Source organism: Plasmodium chabaudi (genome assembly GCF_900002335.3).
Source record: "Plasmodium chabaudi chabaudi strain AS genome assembly, chromosome: 6".
NCBI classification, from domain to species: Eukaryota; Apicomplexa; class Aconoidasida; order Haemosporida; family Plasmodiidae; genus Plasmodium; species Plasmodium chabaudi.
Window position 1 is genome coordinate 1,023,950 of NC_030106.2, and position 14,724 is coordinate 1,038,673.

The window sequence follows — 14,724 nt, forward strand, 5'->3', positions numbered from 1 at the left end:
ATGGAGAAAGGATTAAAGACCCAATTCATGTTAAATGTCTTTTTATAATTCCTTATTATCATGTATTATTTTATCAGTGCTTAGTAAATGATCATTTTTTAAAAATAAAATAGCATTAATTTATCATAGAATTAGCAAAATATATAATTTTTAATAAATCATTTAATGCATATACATTGACAACCATAACAATAGAATATAAGATAAAATGAACAATATAAAACATATAGCGAATATTTATCTAAATTTATATATTAAAAGAACAAATATATTTTATCGTTCTCTTAAAATGCAATATAATAGCATAATTGCACATAGTTTTATATTATACTTAAAATTTGTATCAATAGTTACTTATTCTTTATACATCTAATATTTACTATGCATTATTTTAAAAATAATCTACATTCGAAGAATTATTTAAGATAATAAATAGCTAAATAAATATGGATTCATTACTAATTGTTGTTATAAACCGTAGAAAAGATGCTCAGAACATATTATAAAATTGCACAATACGATAATTTTCTAAATTGAGTACATAGGAATAAAAATAAAGTTATCGGTATATTAGAATGGATCATGAATTTATCTATATTAAATAAAAATAAATAAATTTATTCAATTTGAATAGAAAATGGAGTATGTAACTTGTTTGAAAATACTATAATCTTAAAATATACAAAGTAATAAATATAATTATTTTGAGAACGAATGCCAAGGTGTATTCACACACTATAACAATGTGTTTATTTAATAAATAAATCACGCTAAAAATTAATATACTCGATATTTAAAAAAATATAGTGGTCTTTGAACTTTGGGATATACTAAAAATGCAAGCTATTTGTTTCGCTTGGTTATTAAGAATATAATTATTTTTTCATTTGTATATTAAATTTACACAACCTTTATATTGCTATCTGTATTTATAAAAAAATTACGTTTAATTTAAGAAACAATAAGCTAAATTATGTGCAATATATTAATACATGCTAATATAATTTTTTTTGAAGTATTAATACGATATAAGAAAAGAGAAAAATCAATATTCTCCAAAAATCTCAAAATTTTTTTGAAATAATAAGTTATTAAAATATGCAACCAAATTGTTTCGACGTAAATGATTTTTATGAATCGAGGTCGAATTTTTCGATAAATATAAGACAGCAATTATGAAGAAGAAAAAATATATACTAAACAAATTGTAGATATTGGTGAAACGAATTACAAATATAGCAATATATTATCCAAATTAAAATATATTGAGCGTGATATTGAAAGGTTAAATCGTGAAATTACGAGCAAATTCAAAATATCGAAAAAAACAAACGATAATAATGAGGGATATGAATTAGTAGTGGAACAAAATATGGATAAAATGCCAACAAATATGGGTGCATCATCCCTTTTATCGAGGTCTAATACTTTTATAGGCGTGAACCATAGTGAAAATGGCTTGAGTTCACGTAGCGAGGTCTCTCGAATTACAAATAGTGAGTCAATTTCAAGAACTAGTTTTGACACAACCGAGAAATTTTCAGTTTTTAATGAAACGTTCAGCGGCTTCATGAATAATGCAATACTCATCGCAGTTGTATTCTTGTTTTTATTGTTAGGAGGTTTAGCAATATCATTTATTTTTTTATTAAGGCGAAAAGCGAGATACACCATTAAAAAATTGATAAGGCTTTAGGGTTGGGGTTTTTCATTATTCGGTTAGACTTATTACAAAATATAATAGGAACCAATTTAGGAAAATAGGGCTGTATGCTTGTAGAAGAAAGGCTTTTAATTTATTTATTATGTAATAATAGTAATAATAATAGTATGCATTTGTTCTTCCACATTTTATGTAAATGTAATTGCGTATATACTTATATAATTTTTTTTATTATATTAACTTTTTAAAACTTTGAAGATGTAAAAAAAATATATATCATTATTATAAAGTAAGGGTTCATGTTTAAAGATGTATTTGAGAAATTCATATAATGTGTCAGAGTTATGTACTATGGGATCTATGTTTTGGGTTATGATTATATTTTTATTAAATTTTTTATAATTTGATCATATATATTTGTCAATAAATGTTGATTAAATATATGTACCACCTCTGTATGTTTAATCCTGAAATGAAATCCAAATATGCAGCCCCCAATGACCGTATCCGTTAATATGAAAGGGGCCATATCGCATATATTTCCATAAAGTATAATATATATATATAGCTTGATTATAATAAAATTCATTTTGAATATACATATTAATATTAATATTAATACACGTGTTTTAAAGTTAATGATATTATAATATATAATAGATAGCCATAAACTATATATGCATGGAATATTGATCGAGAATCGACAATACAACGATATCTATAAAAGATGTTTTATGCATCTAACATTTTTAATAACACAATAAAAATTGAACTACATATACAATATTTTAAGTTTTATAATTTTGAGGCATAAATAAATTAAATTTTAAAATGGTTAAAAGATAAAATATAAATATATTAATAAATGTTATAACATATTTTGTTCTAATAATTTTAAATAATATTAAAATTGTTATTTATTGTAAAAATTTCATATAATTAAATACTAGTATTAATTTTATCGAAAACGCACATAATAATAATTTTTTTTAACTAATAATATATATATTAGGATATCATATATATACAAACTCTCAATTTTATAATTTAAATATAGTGCTATTATGAAATAATATATATGCTCTAATATGTTGTACTTTAAAACGATGAATCAAGGTGAATTAGTAATTAGTTTAAAGTATTTTTATTGAGTCATTAATTATCGCATTGTAGCATACAGTGGCATATCAGTAACAATAATAATAACAATCATAATGGATTAGTATGCTACTAAATATGAAAGGTATATTATGCTTATTTGATACGCTATATGGATATAAATTCATTATATATATTCTTAAACATGTGATAAAATTATAATTGTACGTACAAAAGATCGTATGAAATATTATAATTTTTAGCTATGTATACTTTATTATGGTGTCATGATCTTAAAGTTCCTAATCAATATAATATTAACAATTTCATAACATTCGTTAAAAATAATATTTTTACATTATAAACTAACTAATATAATTTTAAAAAATATTCAATGCAAAATATATTTTGAGTTATAAGTATAAATGTATACTTAAAATGGTAACTCATATTACTTCTCAAATTAATTCATTATTCTAAAAAAAGTACGAATACAATTCTAAAATTAAAAATTAATATATTTAAATTACATTTATTTGATTTAATATTTAAAATATATTTCTTGGTCATTTATATATTAAATAGGTCATAAGGATGAAAATATAATATGCATTTTATATATACTAACTATTACCCAAAACGAATCAATTTCCATGATCTATTTTAATTGTAATAGGTCGATTAACCTAATTTTCATATTATGTTTTTTTTAATTTTAAAAATTAGATAATATATGCACCCAAAAATATTGATTATTATATTTATAATAAGGAAATTCTAGGAAATAAGTAAGGTTATTGTACATTTAAAAATGAGCTTATAATATATATATTGATTAAATATAAATGCACCCATTATATCATTTAATTAGAAAACATAATATTGATCTGTTTATTAAATATTATAATTTAAACAAAAAAATGTCTTTTCATTTATTGGAAATAATATTAAAGATCAATATGTCACGAGGAATAATAACTTGTATAAGTGCATTAAGGGTGTCTAATGATGAGACACAATCATGTTTTGAACAATTCGGGTAGCAATTTATTTTTGGTTCTTTAAATATTTATACTAATACAATTTTTTTAAATTAATTTATTTAAAAAACAAAAAAATACATTTTTATTTTCTATGTGAAAACGTATAACAATTAGAAGATATACTTTATTTAAACTATTACAAGGTTATAAAGTTATGTAATAGAAATATTCTGAATATTGACAAAAATATTATATATTTGTTTATTTTTTCTATTATATGATTAGCATGTTTGAACATATTACATATTATGGGAATTTAGCTAAATAGACATAAAGAAGTTTAATATTCAATTCTAATCACATTTATTATTATCTTATATTAATTTGATTGTTAAAAATAGTAAGTATATGCTTAATCACATATATATTTACAAGTAACACTTATTTTTTAGGTGTAATGTTTATAATTAAATGCTATTATAATGTCTGAGGAATTGGTATATAAATTTGTTAAATATAATATGTCTTCATATGTGATTAATATGCTGAATCTCCTATAAATTATATTAATTTTCATTTTAGTGCATTTATATTAATACATTCTTTTCTTTAATTCGTAAATATATTCGTAGTGTGGAGGAATTGATGATATCGAAGATTTTATTGTCTTCGATTCAGAATCTGAAAGCTATAGGTTTAACGATGACATACTCAAAGTCTATTGTTCTGCCAAGGAAAACGGGGTAAAAGGAGAATGTGATAGTGACTCCCTAAAACTCAGCTCTGCTTTTATAGCATTGCTAGAGTATTTTAAGAGTATTGAAGATAAAAATTTAGATGATGATAAACGTGCTCAATACGCTATTTTATGGTTTAGTTATAAAATTAGCCAAAATACGAATATAGAGATTATAAGAGGTACTATGTATGACATACTTAAAAAAAATGACTGGTTTGGAGAACATAGTGATTCCATAGATAACAGAAAAGATACGATGGAAATTCATTATTTATATTTGAAGAATCTTTATAATTTCCTTAAAGGAATATGTGAAACAATTAATAAATGTAAAGTCTCTTCAAACTCCAGTGGCTGTAAAGAGAGTGCTGAAAAGTGTTCTTACTTGTATCGCGCATGTCTTCTGCATTTACCCTGGAGAGAGATTTGTAATCCATATTGTAGTGTATTGACAAATTTAAAAAACGATTATGATAAACTTAAAGCAAAATATAACCTTCCAGAATTGACGTTGCCACAAGGATTATCTGATTGTAATCACGAGTGTTTTAAACAAGAGGAACGGTATAAAGCCAGGGTTGCTGCAGAGAATCATTTGGGTTATGGTTCAGAAAAAGTTCCAACCCTCCCAAATAGTTCACTAGTTCCATCAATAACCCCAACAAGTATAAATAATGGAAATAAACTACCCTACATCGCAGTTCCATTAATTTTAATACCCATTATTTTAGGAATTTCATATAAGGTAAATATTACAATTCAAAAATATAAATTTAAAAAATATACATTATAACATATTTGTTGAGTGCATAAAAAGACAAATAATTATATATTTTTATTTTTATGTTAGTATTTAACACCCGTATGGCGAAAAAAGATGAAAAGAAAAACCATGAAAAAGATTATAAATTTGAGTGATCAAAAGAAAGCCTAAAATGGCGTTACAAATGTATTCATCGAAAAGAACCAATCGGAATAATTATAAATTGGGTTGATGAAAAATGGGGTTATTAAATATATACAAACTCATACAGGATAATTTTGTACCATTTATTTTTTTATTTTTTTTGTTTATAAAAGAAAAAACGATTATTTATATGATAAATATAAAATGGTTTATTTTGGAGTTCAAACTCCATGAATTTTAATTTAAAACTCAATATAAGTATTAAAACTATAAATATATAAATTCATTTATTATTATAGACAAATAAGTTCATATGTATAATTAAAAAAATATTTATATAATTATAATACTAAATGATAAACTATTATTATATATATAATGATGATGTTGTTGGGATGGTTCACTTAATTTCCAATTATGAATCTATTTATATAACTCTAAGAATAAAAACATTACTAACATAGTGAATGAATATAAAATATACATTTTATAAAATAATTTATTACTGAAAAAAATAATGAAATTTAAAAAATATATAAACAATAGTAATGAATCCCTGTTATATGTTACATACAATTGTTTTCTATAGATATTCAGTAAAAAATTTATATAAAATATAATGGTATTTTCTACCAGAAATATATAAATATTTGTTTTATTGAATGAATATTAAATCAATGGAACGTAATAGTGCATTGTGAAGGTATCAACGTTACATATTGTGTTAAGGATACAATTGGGGATATACGGTTTTATATTTAAAAAAACTGGATCGATGGAGAATGGGTTAAAGACTCAATTCATGTTAAATGTCTTTTTATAATTCCATATTAGCATGCAATATATTATCAGCACTTAATAAATCATCGTTTTTTTAATATAAAATAGCATTATTTTATCATAGAATAACAAAATATAGAATTTTTAATAAATTATTTAATGCATATACACTGATAACTATAAAAATAAAATATAAGATAAAATTAACCCTGCAGAACATGCAGCGAATATTTATCTAAATTTATACATTAAAAGAGCAAATATATCATATCTTTTTCTTCTTAAAGTGTAATATAACAACACAATTGCATATAACTTTATATTATATTTAAAATTTTGCATCAGCACATATTTGTGTTATATGCTTAATATTTATTATGTATTATTTTAAAAATTGTTTGGATTTAAAGACTTATCTAATCTTATAAATAACTCAATAAACACGGGTTCCGTGCTAATTGTTGGTATAAATCGTAGAAAAGATGATCAGAATATATTATAAAATTGCCCAATAAGATAAATTTCTAAATTGAGATACATAGAAATAAAAATAAAGTTATTAGATATATTAAAATGGATCATGAATTTACCTATATTAAATAAAAATAATATAAATTTATGTAATTTGAATAGAAAATGGAGTATGTAACTTAATTTGAAATACTATAATTTTAGAACAAACTATTATATATTATAAGAAACAAGTATATAAAAATGTAATATATCTTATTAAATAACTATTTATATACTTTTAAGGAGCATAGTAATAATATAATTTTTTATTTTTTAGGTTTATACATTATTTAAGTTTTAGAAGGGTAATCATTAAAACATAAGATATAAATATATTCCTTTTTATATTTAAACATAATATAAAGAAATATTCTTTAATTTCATCATAAAGTATATTAATTTTTATAATAATGTTATACCAGATGTTAGTAAGAATAGTATTTTTTGTATAAAATGCATCACATATAAACACGGCAAAAGTGTATTAAAAAACCCTCTATTTAAGGTAATTTAGCTAATTGTCATAAAATAAGTATAATATGTTTAACAAAAGATAATTGCTATGTAAAGATTTCAAGTAAATACAACATATATTTTATGCAATATATATAAATACTATCATCCCACATAATCTCCAAATTATAACAGAATTTTATTATAATGTCTAAGAAAGTGGTATATAATTTTTTTAAATAAAATATGTTTTTTGCGTGAATTCATATGCTGGATCACCTATAAATTATATTAATTTTCATTTGATTAATATTTATATTAATACGTTTTTTTGTTTAATTCATAAAATATATTCGTAGTGTGAAGCAATTAAGTCGGCCAATGATTTATTTAAAGTGGAAAAGAACGATTTAGGAAGTTTTATTAAATATGATGATTCATTGAAAGCTTATTGCCCTACCCCAAATCATCTGAATAAGCAAGAATGTACTTATTATGAACAAGTAGTTGCCTCTGCTTTTATAGCATTACTAACTTTATTTAAGAATGATGATGATGATGAGGAGGATGTTTTAGAAGATGATAAACTTGCTGAATACGCTATTTTATGGTTATGTTATAAAATTAATCAAGAGACGCATAAATTTAGCAATTTAAATAAATTTTATAATAAATATATAATGAATAATGAGAAAAATATTAAGGAATCGAATGGTGCTGAAGCTTATAAAAGTTATAAGGATATTATAAATAATAAAATATGTTCGAATACTATTAATATTAAAGAAACGTCTAAACTTTATGAAGCATTTGAAATTTTATGTAAAATGTATAATGAACTTGATGATGACGCCAAAAATTGTACAAAATGTTTGGAAGATGCAAATAAATTTGTTTCAAAATATGAAGATCTTAACAAAGATTCTAATATTACTAAAAATAATCACTATTATCAAGTATGGAATATATTATCAACTGGTTATGATAATTTTAAAAAGAAATGTGTTAATGATCAATCTAGCTTTCCATCTCTTCCACCACTTCCAACGATTGAGCAAATACAACTTCCTGCAAAATGTTCTGAAGAACTTTCTATACAACCTACTGTACTAAGTCCTGACGCTGCATCATCAAGTTCGTCTATAGCAAGCAAATTAATTCCAGCCTTATTGATATTCGCAATACCAGTTTTCTTGGGAATTTCTTATAAGGTAAATAATAAGAATTTAAAAATATAATATTTAAAAACTATTTTCGTGATTCCTTATATATGATTATCAAATAACATATAATATGTTTCCATTTTTATATTAGTATTCATTATTTGGATTTGATAAACGGGCTCATAGACAATATTTAAGAGAAAAAATAAAAAAAATAAAGAAGAAAATAAATCTTAATATATAATTCAAAATTAGTGATTATTCCAGGAATCGTAATAATGATTGACATATGTTAAGAAATTACCTATTTGGAAATAAGTAATTTTTTACCATAATTTTGGAACAAAATTTTTGGGTTTATAAAAATATTTAAATAATGTAATCAATAAAATATAAAGCTAGATATGTATATTTATTGTATTTTGCATATTTTATATGATTTTTATGTTGTGGGTCAGGGTTAAGATTGTGTCTGTGGAACTCATGTATAGGTTATGGTTAAGTACTAGATGTATTTAATTAAGTATAATTTTTAATAATTTGATAACATTTATTAGTTTAAAGAACTGTTTTAAATATATATAGGAAATAAGTTATTAAAAATATGTATAGGGAAAATTATAATAATTGCATTTCGTATTAACATAACTTAATGGTAAATGTGTTGAACTATGTATTTTTTGTTAATTTGGGGTTAATAGTTTATGTATCAAATTATCAAAAATTGAAATCGATATAGAAAGATGGATCGAAAATATCGATTTGGTTATAGAATCGATGTTGATTTAAATAATTACACCATTTAATATGAGAAACTGATGAAGAATGATAAGAATTGCAAAAAAATAATATATTATGATTTCAACCAAAAAATATCTAAAATGAGTTCCTCTACCAATACTGGCTGTATCGTATGATAAATGAAAAAGTAATGGATATAAGAAAGAAGTTGTTAAGTTGATGAGAAAATGGAATTATATACATAAAATGCCATGGAGGTCGATTCTGTACATTTATTAATTAATTTTTTTTTTATAAAAGAAAAAACGATTATTTATATGATAAATTTAATAGGTTCTGTTTTATGTTAAAAATATAAGGTTTAGTATTTAAAATACAATATAAAGTTCATACAATAATAAATAAACCATATTGCATTTATTAGTATAAATAATTCGGGTTTTAATATATGGGAGTCATATCAAGGCTCGCTCACCTATTTTTATAAAAAAAATATAAAATATTATTAAATGATATTAAAGATTTGAGAAGTATAGCAAATAAGAACGCATTTAGATGCAAATAATAATTTTTGATAATTGTTTTTCATATGTTTGCATAAATTGATTTACAATATAATGCATCTAATATTTTATTACCATAATTAATATATATTAATTTGCATGTAGACATACAAAAATAAAAATATATGTTTATAAAGTATCAAAAATGTTATTAAATGAGCCTTTAAGATACACTAAAAACTTATTCATATAAAATATGTAAAAAATATTTTAGGTTGAATTTTTTCATAAATGTATTGGTTTTATAATCAAAATAATGTATTTTGTACGAAAATGGGATTATATTTGAAAAAAACATAAACATAAAAATTTAAACAGTTGCATATTACATCTTTGTTGGCAGCAGTTATTATATATTTATATAATTATGTATGTATGTAAATTAGTGGAATAATTTATTTATATTTTAAATATTAAAAATAATTTTGTTATATTTAACATAATGGTTCAAATAAACAAAAATATTCACGACCAAATATATATATTTTTATGCATTTAAAATATATTATTTATTTATATTAAAGTAAAAGTAAAATATATAATTTTGTCATAATCGCAGGATCGTAAATTTGTGGATGATTTAAAATAGAAACAACATACAATTTTATTATAATATACTTTATAAATATCAAATAATTTGTTTATATAAATTAAAATTAAACAATAGAATTATTGTTTTACAACAATAATATATAAAAAGGAAAATAAAAAGAGTAAATCGTATATATTATTTAAAGCGTCTGCTTCGAAAAACAATTTTTATTAATGAAAAAATGAATAAAAGGATATTTATTTTAGTTTGTATAGTCTTGTATGCCCTTTTGGCTGTATCAATACATTGCTCCGAACAGAAAGTAAGTTGTCAAAACAAAATATAAACTAGTATATAAAAAATTATATAATAGTTGTTATTTACATGTTGTGAAGTATATATTAACGCATATATATATATTAGTATGTTTATTCCCTTGTATGATCGATCTAAGGAATATGGCTTAAGAAGTAGAATTATTCGTGCGATCAAGCAAATAAAAAGAAGTAACAAAAAAAATGGTATAAAGTCCAAACACGAAACCTAATTAAATAATAATAATAACAACGATTATTACTATAATCGTGATGATTATGACTATGATCGTGATGATTATGACTATGGTCGTGATGATTATGACACCTGTTACGATGACAAAGAAGGTAGAATTGGCGTAGTTAAGGATAAGAGTCGTTGTTGTGGTTGTTGGGGGTGATCGATATGTATGTTGATTAGGAATATGATCAGGCGCTCCATTTTTATATTTATTTGTTAATAGTTTAAATTTATGGCTGATTATATAAATGTTAAAATAAATACAATTTATTTATTATAAATTGTTGTAGAATATTTATATATTTACCTACATGGAAAATATTTTGACTTATTTCATTGTTGTATATAATTTATGAAAAATATTCCGAAAATAACTAATAATTGAAATACGATTGATTTATTTGTATGCGTATAATTTTATATTATGCACGTATGATTATATTTTGTATGCATATTTATAAAATACATAATTGTGCATTTTTAATGTACATTTTGTCTTGTAACTTATTTTTATGTTTTTTCTATTATTGATAATTTTATAAATATATTTGTATCAAGCACAGTGAATTTAATAACTTCCATACTATAAAATTAACCAAAATACGTTATAAATGAACCTATATTACATATGTAACGCAGTAATATTATAAGTTTAAGAAATTGATTGTTTATTTTCCTTATGAAATGTATATATTCATTAAGCATTCTTATCGTAGAAAAAAACATATATACACATCTAAAGAATGTGTTTCCACAAATTTACGTAATAATACTTATCCAATTTAAATTACTTCAACATCATTTTATTCAAAAATGATAGTCAATACTAAATTTGATTTTTCGTTTTTATTGTCCTTAAAATTGCCTTACATATAAAGAAACCGCGAATAATAAATATAAATGACTATTATTTTAATTAAGCTTTATCAATTATAAGAGCATAAGATCTAATTAAAAGTAAATTTAATACACAATTAATTTTAATTCGTGTGAATTCACAAATTAATATTATATATACACCAAAAATTGCAAATAAAATCATTACATACAAATATAATTTTAAAAAATAACTCGAAACAAAAAAGAACATATATATAATGTAAAAAGATATAATATATTTATTATTATTTTTTCTTGTTTTGATTTAAAAAATTCATGAAAAAAGCTACATTTATGTTCATAAAAATTCAAAACAATAATTAATATAATCATTATTAAAGACATTTTATATTTCATTTTCTTTTTTGTCTTCGTTATTACTTCTTAAATCATAAATCCAATCAATAATTTTGTTTAAAATTTCTTCATTACCTGGTGCTGCCGTTACAGCATGATCCATATCCTCAACAATATGTATATCTTTTTTTTCAATTTTCGCTTTACTATGAAATGAAACCGTCCCTTCCAAACAACAAACACTATCATCTGTTGAATGCACAAATAATACAGGAATATCTTTTGGCATATAATTAATATTACAGTTCACTGTGACCGTTGCTTTTAGAAGTTCATATACATGTTTAAATTTTGTTCCACTAGGATTTCTAAATTTATCATATTTATATGTATTAGTAATATATTCAAACTGTTTATAACCTGAACCCGACGGACGTTTTGCATTAGGCGCGACAAGAGATAGGAAGCCTGCTACAGGTAAATACAAATACTTAATTGAATTATTTCCAGCATTTCGTGTTTCATTTAATTTAAGCATACTAGATAAAGATACACAACCTTTAATATTGAATTTATCTAAATTATAGTATCCTAGATGTTTGTCACTAGAACTAGCACTTGCCATAGTATAAGTACTAGGACCGGATTTATCTGAACCATAATCACTAGAATTATTCATATCATACATATCATTACCAGTTTCATTAATATTATTAGAGTTGCATAACATTTTTTTTGATTTTTTATAGTTATTTGAATTCTTCGCCTTATTTTTACTTCTTTTTTTTTTATTTAATAATTGTAGTGCTCTTAAAACAATATTTCCTCCCATCGAGTATCCAACAACATACATAGGAAGTTTTTTTTTTTTAGTTGCCAATACATTATGAGATTCATCATCTGTTTTATTATCATTTTCGATTTCATCTTGAATGTGATTCATATATTGTATTACATCATCAACTAGATCATCAAAAGAACTAAAATCGCCTTTTATATTTTTCCATGCTTGCGATTCTCCATGTCCTTGCAAATCTAGTGCATATACTGAATAGCCATTTTGATTAAATTTTTCAATCCAACTATCTTTATAAATATAGTAATTATCACTATCTACTACTAAGTCTTCATTGTTATTTGGCATTTGTAAATTTATTCTCATAAAAGCTAATCGAGTATGAGCTCGAAATCCATGTATTAACAATACATTTCCTATAGGGTTTTGAACTATCCACGCGTATGTTTTTAAAAGTAAACCCTTTTTATTACGTAACCAACCTGTCTTAGGATCTCCATCTAATTTACTTACTGTAGTACTTCTTGATTCACCATCATTCAATTCAATTTCTTCCATCCTCAATATTATGGAATATAATCATTTATAATACAATTAAAAAAATATGTATTTTTTATAGCCAAAATATATCCATATATATAATTAAAATTTTACTTTTCAAATATATGCATATAGATTATTAACACAAACAAACATGCCGTACTAAATCGTATTACGGCTTTACACAAATTTATACATGCATATTACATTAGTATCAAATAATATTAATAGCATTGCATATACATTATAATAAAATAACAAATCGTATACAAATTATAAGAAGCGGGAAAAATGTATAATTATACTTCATTATCTTATTTTCGAGGCTTTTTCGAGGCCTTTTCGAGGCTTTTTTGAGTATTTCATCCAATCAAATGTAATTAAAATGAATAAATAAAATGAATACAAATTATTATACACTATCTGTTTTCCGGTAATATATTTTTGGTTTTATTTAATTTTCTTAATTTCGGTAATTAAAATATGGTATAAGAAAAAAAATATATTTAAAATATATAATTGTTATGTATTATTTTTTTATTAATAAATAATGATTTTACTTAAAAAATATTATTATCAAATCCAATATGCATAGTATATTTATTTATAAAAGCAACGAAAAAAAACGACAACCAAAAAATGTTTTTTATTTTTACTTTGATATAATAACAAGTAAATTTAAGTTGGCGTAAATAAAAATATATATTTATTATTGTTAATATAATTTTTTAGTGATATCGAGTATAAAATATAATAATTCCCTAGAAAGAAATATTATTAATAGATATAATACTTTATAACTGCTAAGGATTTATGACATTAATTATACATTATAGAAAATACATAAAAATATTTACACTTTTTTTTTTATTTCAAGTAATAAACATTTTATTTACCTTATAATTATTGTATGCAATTAATAACACGTTGTTAAAATTTATGATATAATATTAACCGTAAACTTTACAAGCATATTTAAAAAATTATATTTTTAATTTTATGTGTTTATAATTAGATTATTATTACAATTGAATCAATATATGCTACTATATTTAGCATACATTAATAAAATAAAAACTATCCAAAATAGCAGAAAAAAAAATTGAATCGCTATTTTTAAATATGATAAAAATGTATATAATATAGTGTTTTTATGTGCTATTGTTCGTAATATTTTAAATTATAAAGACGTGAAAAAACAAATGTGTTTAATACATTTTATTATTTAATATTTGCTGATATATTATAATTCCTAAAAAACAGGGTTCCAATTTAAAGTTGCATTTTGGGAAATCCGTATTTTGAGTCGGGGTTCAGGGTTCAGGGTTTAGGGTTTAGGGTTTAGGGGTTAGGGTTTAGGGTTTAGGGTTCAGGGTTTAGGGTTCAGGGTTTAGGGTTCAGGGTTTAGGGTTTAGGGTTCAGGGTTTAGGGTTTAGGGTTCAGGGTTTAGGGTTCAGGGTTTAGGGTTTAGGGTTTAGGGTAGGGTTTAGGGTTTAGGGTTCAGGGTTTAGGGTTCAGGGTT

The 14,724-nt window shown here is 22.5% G+C and overlaps 5 protein-coding genes across 5 annotated transcripts; 4 read left to right on the plus strand and 1 right to left on the minus strand.

Annotated features, from left to right (window-relative positions):
• Nucleotides 1–1,098: 1,098 nt before the first annotated feature.
• On the plus strand, nucleotides 1,099–1,696 carry PCHAS_0627000 (conserved Plasmodium chabaudi protein, unknown function; the record flags this gene model as incomplete). Its single annotated transcript, XM_016799040.1, has 2 exons — nucleotides 1,099–1,119; nucleotides 1,271–1,696. The coding sequence occupies 2 exons, from the start codon at nucleotides 1,099–1,101 to the stop codon at nucleotides 1,694–1,696; spliced, it is 447 nt and encodes a 148-aa protein (XP_016654386.1).
• A 2,530-nt stretch (nucleotides 1,697–4,226) lies between these two features.
• PCHAS_0627100 (CIR protein) lies at nucleotides 4,227–5,417 on the plus strand (the record flags this gene model as incomplete). The annotated part of the gene is made up of 3 exons (XM_016799039.1): nucleotides 4,227–4,241; nucleotides 4,377–5,228; nucleotides 5,334–5,417. The coding sequence occupies 3 exons, from the start codon at nucleotides 4,227–4,229 to the stop codon at nucleotides 5,415–5,417; spliced, it is 951 nt and encodes a 316-aa protein (XP_016654385.1).
• A 1,926-nt stretch (nucleotides 5,418–7,343) lies between these two features.
• PCHAS_0627200 (CIR protein) lies at nucleotides 7,344–8,543 on the plus strand (the record flags this gene model as incomplete). Its single annotated transcript, XM_016799038.1, has 3 exons — nucleotides 7,344–7,358; nucleotides 7,496–8,347; nucleotides 8,451–8,543. 3 exons carry the CDS (start codon nucleotides 7,344–7,346, stop codon nucleotides 8,541–8,543), a joined length of 960 nt encoding a protein of 319 aa, XP_016654384.1.
• A 1,833-nt stretch (nucleotides 8,544–10,376) lies between these two features.
• On the plus strand, nucleotides 10,377–10,682 carry PCHAS_0627300 (fam-c protein; the record flags this gene model as incomplete). The annotated part of the gene is made up of 2 exons (XM_051320979.1): nucleotides 10,377–10,457; nucleotides 10,590–10,682. The coding sequence occupies 2 exons, from the start codon at nucleotides 10,377–10,379 to the stop codon at nucleotides 10,680–10,682; spliced, it is 174 nt and encodes a 57-aa protein (XP_051176932.1).
• Nucleotides 10,683–11,915: 1,233 nt separating this feature from the next.
• PCHAS_0627400 (lysophospholipase, putative) lies at nucleotides 11,916–13,220 on the minus strand (the record flags this gene model as incomplete). The annotated part of the gene is made up of 1 exon (XM_728101.2): nucleotides 11,916–13,220. One exon carries the CDS (start codon nucleotides 13,218–13,220, stop codon nucleotides 11,916–11,918), a length of 1,305 nt encoding a protein of 434 aa, XP_733194.2.
• Nucleotides 13,221–14,724: the final 1,504 nt, after the last annotated feature.